Source organism: Garra rufa, chromosome 9 (genome assembly GCF_049309525.1).
Source record: "Garra rufa chromosome 9, GarRuf1.0, whole genome shotgun sequence".
In the NCBI taxonomy this organism is placed as follows: Eukaryota; Metazoa; Chordata; class Actinopteri; order Cypriniformes; family Cyprinidae; genus Garra; species Garra rufa.
Window position 1 is genome coordinate 2,809,027 of NC_133369.1, and position 6,700 is coordinate 2,815,726.

Consider the following 6,700-nt stretch of genomic DNA (forward strand, 5'->3'; position numbering starts at 1 on the left):
TGTTAACTGATGGACTGGAGTGGTGTGGATTACTTGTGGATTATTGTGATGTTTTTATCAGCTGTTTGGACTCTCATTCTGACGGCACCCATTCACCGCAGGGGATCCTTTGGTGAGACAGTGATGCAATGATACATTTCAAACAAACTCATCTAAATCTTGGATGGCCTAACGGTGAGGAACTTCTAATTTTTGTCGGAACTATTTCTTAAATAGTCATCAGATGCATAAAGATTGTCTGCATCCTGTTTGCAGCTATGAGTGTGCTTTACAGTATGTAAGAACAAACAGCGCTGTGGATTGTCCAGTCAGTTACATAAGGGATATGTAGTGAGTGCTGTAAGCTGTCGTATGAGTTCTTATTCATCCATCCCTGAATGTCATCTCTTATGTTCTCCCACAGGTGTGCGTAATCCCAGCCGATCCTCCACACAGGTGAGTGAGGTACAGTAATGTCGTGGCTCATTCCTCATGACTGCATGAGCGTCTGTGAATGAGCAGAAAACGTGTTTGTTTGTTAGATCAGTCTTGTCATGGATTTGTAACGTGGACGTTTTTCACACTTAGATTAGAATTAGAAACGTTAGAAACGTTGCCTAAATAAGTTTAGGTTTTATTTATTTATTTTTTTATTATATTTTACCTCTATTTCATATGTTTATGTTTTTCATCTAATATTTGTATTTTATTTGATTTTGATTTAGTCATAAATTTTGTGATATTTTTTTTATTTTATATTTTTCATTTGCATTTAGGTTTAAATTTTAGATCTGTTTTATAGTTTATTGATTTCCAATAAAAAAAATTTAGTGCTTAAACTTTAATGAAATACAAATTAGAAATGTTGCATAAATTAGTTTACATTTTTGTTTTAGTTTTAGTTCAGTTTTAGATTTTCCAGTAAGGCTTAAATTATAAATGTTGCCTTAAAAAGTTTAGTTAGTTTTTTTATCCTAATATTAATTTTATTATATTTGACCTCTATTTCATATGTTTATGTTTTTCATCTAATATTTATATTTTATTTAAATTCAGTCACAAATTTTATTCTTTTTTTTTTTTAAATATTGCATTTTAGGTTTAAATGTTAGATTTGTTTTATATTTTATTGATTTCCAATAAGGAATTTTAGTGCTTCAACTTAAATGGAAAAAAAAAAAATATATATATATATATTGTGGCCGGGCGGGGAATAGCACGACAGAACAAGAGGTTTAGGTGAGCCCCGGAGGGTGCGTTTATTGACAATAGTGCAGAAGTGAAGGAGATAATACGGGGAAAGGGCGATGTGGCGTCTTCGGTGCTCGGTGTCTCGTGAATCCTCTGTCCCTTCGTGCTCTTTGGTGACTGTGGCCAGTGAGGGGTGAGTGCAGGAACGTGCGGTCACCCCGAGTGAAAGCGGTCCAGGCTGGGTGCGGCCCAATCGTCACGGCGAGTCTGTGAAAGGAACGATAGAGAGAGACGGTAAGCGTTTTAGCTCTTTGGAGAAGCTTCTCACCCTTCTGTCCTTTGGGGCTCGTTTATAAAGGAGATCTCGCCGTGATCGATTGGTCCGTGTTGAGCAGTTGCAGGTGTTCCTGATGAGTTGCCAGGGCGACGCTGATTGTTCCTCGGGACTCCCGCCACACTCCCCCCCCCAAGCGACGTCCTGGTTCTGGAGGAGAGAAGAAAAGGGGGAGACTGGGGGTGGGGGGGAAGTGACCCCTGACAGACCTGCGTATGCTGCCCAGGACCGAGAGAGCCCGTCTGCGTTGGTGTTGCTGGTGCCGGCTCGGTGGCGCACATCGAAGTGGAAGTCCTGGAGCGAAAGGAACCACCTTGTGACTCTGGCGTTCGTGTCTTTTGCTCGGGCCATCCACTGTAGGGGGGCGTGATCTGTAAAGAGAGTAAAATGTCGACCCAGTAAGTAATATTTTAGCTCCAGGACTGCCCACTTGATGGCGAGGGCTTCCTTTTCCACGGCCGCGTATTTCTTCTCGGCCTGGGACAGCTTACGGCTGATGTACATGACAGGATGCTCTTCTCCCTCCTGGACCTGGGAGAGCACGGCTCCCAACCCCGTGTCAGAGGCATCCGTCTGGAGCAAGAAGGGACAGCCGAAGTCTGGAGCTCTCAGGACGGGTTCCGTGGTCAAGGCTTCCTTAATGCGTGTAAAGGCCCGCTCCGCGTAATCATTCCAGTGGACCCGTTCTGGCTGTCCCTTCCTGGTCAGGTCCGTCAGGGGGGCAGCTATAGAGGAGAAACTGGGGATAAAACACCGGTAATAGCCCGCCAACCCCAAGAAGGCACGTACCTGGGTCTTGTTGGTGGGCCGGGGGGTGTCCAGGACGGCCTTTACTTTGTTTTCCTGTGGTCGTATGAGTCCTCTCCCGACCGTGAACCCCAGGTAGCGTGCTTCGTTGTAGGCTAGGTGACACTTGCGGGGGTTGGCGGTCAGTCCAGCCCGACGGAGCTCAGACAGCACCCTGCGGAGCCGCTCCAGGTGGTCCTCCCATGCCTCCGAGTGGATGACTACGTCGTCAAGGTACGCCGCCGCGTATGTCTGATGGGGGCGAAGGACGACATCCATGAGGCGTTGAAATGTTGCGGGTGCCCCGTGCAAGCCGAAGGGAAGGGTCCGGTATTGCCAGTGGCCAGACGGAGTGGAGAAGGCTGTTTTTGGTCGGGCTTCGGAAGAAAGGGGGACTTGCCAATAGCCCTTTGTCAGGTCGAGTGTTGTGATATACCGGGCCCTTCCCAGGCGCTCTAGGAGTTCGTCCACTCGGGGCATGGGGTAGCTGTCGAAGGCAGAGACTTCATTGAGGCGCCGGTAGTCATTACAGAAGCGCAGGGTGCCGTCTGGCTTCGGGACGAGGACGATCGGGCTGGACCAAGGGCTCCGGGATGGCTCAATTACCCCCAGTTTGAGCATTTTTTGGACCTCCTGCTCTATAGCCTGCCGGCGGGCCTCTGGGACTCGATAGGGCCGTTGCCGGACGACGACGCCTGGAGGAGTGTGGATGTCATGGGAGAGGACGTTAGTCTGGCCGGGGGTGTCGGAGAAGACGTCTTGGAACTGACCGACCAGGTGCCGCAGCTCCGTCTTCTGGGCGGCCGAGAGGTTAGGGTTGGCGTCCACAACCGCGGGCTCTTGGACGGCTAGGGCGGCCACTTGGTCTCGGTCCCCGACCCATTTCTTCAGCAAATTGACATGATATAGTTGTACAGCCTGCCTTCGGCCGGGCTGTCTTACCCTGTAGTTCACCGGGCCGACTCGTTCCTCCACTGTATAGGGTCCTTGCCACTGTGCCAGGAACTTGCAGGCTACGTTGGGGACCAAGACCATCACCTTGTCACCTGGGTGGAACTCCCGCGGTTGGGCCGCCCGGTTGTACAGACGTTGCTGGGCTTGCTGGGACTTCACCAGATGTTCCCGGACTAATGGCATGACGCGGTCGATTTTACTCCTCATATCTTGCACATGCTCAACGACGGTCCGGTAGACTGCCGGCTGCTGCTCCCAGGCCTCTCGGGCCACGTCGAGGAGGCCGCGGGGTTGTCGTCCAAAGAGGAGCTCAAATGGGGTGAACCCCGTGGATGCCTGGGGAACTTCTCGGACTCCGAACAGCACATAGGGGAGGAGGAGGTCCCAATCTTTCTTGTCCTCAGCAGCTACCTTCCGCAACATCTGCTTCAGGGTCTGATTGAACCTCTCGACGAGCCCGTCGGTCTGAGGGTGGTAGACTGATGTGCGGATTTGTCGTACCTTCAGCAGCCGGCAGAGGTCAGCCATTAGCCGGGACATGAAGGGCGTTCCCTGGTCGGTCAGTATCTCCGACGGTAGCCCCACCCGGCTACACAGCAGGAACAGTTCCCGGGCGATGGATTTCGCGTTGGCTTGGCGTAGCGGAACGGCCTCTGGATACCGGGTGGCGTAGTCTACAATGACGAGGATGTGCTCGTGGCCCCGGCCAGACCTCGGCAACGGCCCTACGATGTCCATCCCGATCCGCTCAAAGGGCACCCCAATGATGGGTAAAGGGATGAGTGGGCTGGGGGGAGGTTTCCGTGGGGATGTCCGTTGGCATGCTGGGCAGGCCTGGCAGAACCTCTTGACCTCTGCTTCGAGTCCCGGCCAGTGGAATCTATCACGGATACGTTGCACGGTATTCTGGGCGCCCAGGTGTCCAGCCATGGGGTGAGCATGCGCCAGCTCCAGGACTGTCTCCGTTTTCTCCTTGGGGACAACGAGAAGACGTTTTACCTCCCCCCGCCGCTCCGCGACACAGTACAGCAGACCGTTTTGCACGACGAAGTGTGGGAGAGGGTGAGGGGCCGGAAGGACGTCCTGGCCTTCAAGGACGCGTACTTGCCGCCAGCAGTGTTTCAGCCTGTCGTCTTCCTTCTGGGCTCTTCCAAAGTCTCCCCCACCCGTAACCTGCTGGAAAACATTATGGAAAAGGTTAGTATCACGGGCGGGGGACTCACCCTCTCTCCCACTGTCGGTTGTCAGCAGGCTGTGTGGGCTCTCAGACCCCCGCGACGGCTGGCGACGTAGGCGTCGGCGTGGACGGGCGGGCTGTGTGGTTTCGGCTAGGGCGGCCTCCAACCCCGGCCAGTCCCGTCCCAGTAGCAGCGGCACAGGTAGGTCCTTGAGGACGCCAACTTCCAGAGTCCAGGCTTTACGACCTTTGTGGAAGGTGAGAAGATTAGTAAATACCTGGCGGGTATCTCCGTGGACACAAGTAATGGGCATTACAGCTTTGGGACTAGGCCGGGGTTCCAGCGTGCCGGGCCTTGCTAGGGACACGGCACTTCCTGAGTCCAGTAAAGCTTGACAGGAGCGGCCTTGAATTTTCACCGTGGTCATCGGGGCTCCACGGGGGGTCCTGCGGTGAACCACACAGCCCGCCATCCAAGGCTTCACAGGCGGAGACGGTGGGTCCGTGGGCATCGGTTCGTCGCGGGGGCTGGACGGTCTGCGCACTGGTCGTGGGATGCCCTCTGGCGGCCGTCGCTCCTGGGGCACCCTCCGGGGAAAAGGCGGCGCTCGCTCCCCGGCCTCCCGATGATAGGCTGCGTCCGCCAGTTCGACCGCCTCGACGAGCTCTGCGATGGACTTTGGGCCCCGCATGCCGGCAGCCTGCCTCATCGAGCGCGGGAGCGCTCTCAGCATCCGGTCAACCACTACCCGCTCGGCGACTTGGGAGGGGGATGGCGAGTCCTCTAGCAGCCAGTGTTCGGCTAACCGCATCAGATCGGCGGCTTGGGTGCGTACTGGCAACCGCGCTTTGAATTCCCACTCATGGAAGCGCTGGGCGGCAGTGGTCGCTGATAGCCCTAAGCGGCCTAAAATTTCTCTTTTCAGTTCATTATAATTACTTTGAGAAGACGCAGGTAATGAAAAGTAAGCACGCTGAGCTTCCCCCGAAAGCAACGGTGCCAGTAACGCAGCCCAAGTACCTCTAGCCCAGCCCTCTGTACGAGCGACTGACTCAAACATTTTGAGGTAAGCCTCAATATCATCATCTGCGGTTAGCTTGGGTAAAAGCCGAGCAGCAGTGACGCGGGGATCAGGTAGGGGAATATGTTGAGCGGCTGGTAGTCGTAGTTCTGCTAAATAACCTTGAATTTGGCCGTGTTGTTCGGTCAAAAGCTCAAAACACTGTTGCTGGCGGACGCTAACCTCTGCCAGCTGTTTCACAATGTCCTCCATTCTGCCGGGGAGGAGCGCGCCTGAAAAACAGAAAAAACCGGAAGTGAGAGACGAGGCAAGATGGCGGTGTAAACAAAGAGTGTCTTGTTCGTCGGCTTCCCAGGCCCGTCACGTTGCCCGCATTCTCCACCACCTTGTGGCCGGGCGGGGAATAGCACGACAGAACAAGAGGTTTAGGTGAGCCCCGGAGGGTGCGTTTATTGACAATAGTGCAGAAGTGAAGGAGATAATACGGGGAAAGGGCGATGTGGCGTCTTCGGTGCTCGGTGTCTCGTGAATCCTCTGTCCCTTCGTGCTCTTTGGTGACTGTGGCCAGTGAGGGGTGAGTGCAGGAACGTGCGGTCACCCCGAGTGAAAGCGGTCCAGGCTGGGTGCGGCCCAATCGTCACGGCGAGTCTGTGAAAGGAACGATAGAGAGAGACGGTAAGCGTTTTAGCTCTTTGGAGAAGCTTCTCACCCTTCTGTCCTTTGGGGCTCGTTTATAAAGGAGATCTCGCCGTGATCGATTGGTCCGTGTTGAGCAGTTGCAGGTGTTCCTGATGAGTTGCCAGGGCGACGCTGATTGTTCCTCGGGACTCCCGCCACAATATATATATATATATATATATATAATTTTTTTTTATTATTATTTAAGCTTTAATTTAATTAATACATTTTATTATTTTATACATTTTTTTATATTACTTTTCTAAGTATGTTTTAAGTTTTTCATCTAATATAGATTTTTTTTTTCAGCTTTTTTTCAATTAACAGGTGTTTTTAATAGTTTAATAATGAATAAGCATCTCTATTACCACATTGTCTCCTATTATTTCAGTTTTAGTTTTAATTCAGTTTTAGTATTATTTTTTTAAATAATTAAGTAATTTTAGTGTTTAAGGGTTTTCATTGCTATATATATATATATATATATATATATATATTTATTATTTTTTTATATATTTTTTTTGTTTACATTTATTTTTATTTTGGGTTAGTTTTAGTTCAGTTTTAGATTTTATTTAT

At 51.3% G+C, this 6,700-nt stretch overlaps 1 protein-coding gene across 1 annotated transcript; it reads right to left on the bottom strand.

The window, feature by feature from the left end:
- Positions 1 to 1,213: 1,213 nt before the first annotated feature.
- On the bottom strand, positions 1,214 to 6,272 carry LOC141342326 (uncharacterized). Its single transcript, XM_073846756.1, has 2 exons — positions 5,929 to 6,272; positions 1,214 to 5,715 (listed from the first exon to the last, which is right to left on the bottom strand). The coding sequence occupies exon 2, from the start codon at positions 5,693 to 5,695 to the stop codon at positions 1,427 to 1,429; it is 4,269 nt and encodes a 1,422-aa protein (XP_073702857.1). The 5' UTR covers positions 5,696 to 5,715; positions 5,929 to 6,272; the 3' UTR covers positions 1,214 to 1,426.
- Positions 6,273 to 6,700: the final 428 nt, after the last annotated feature.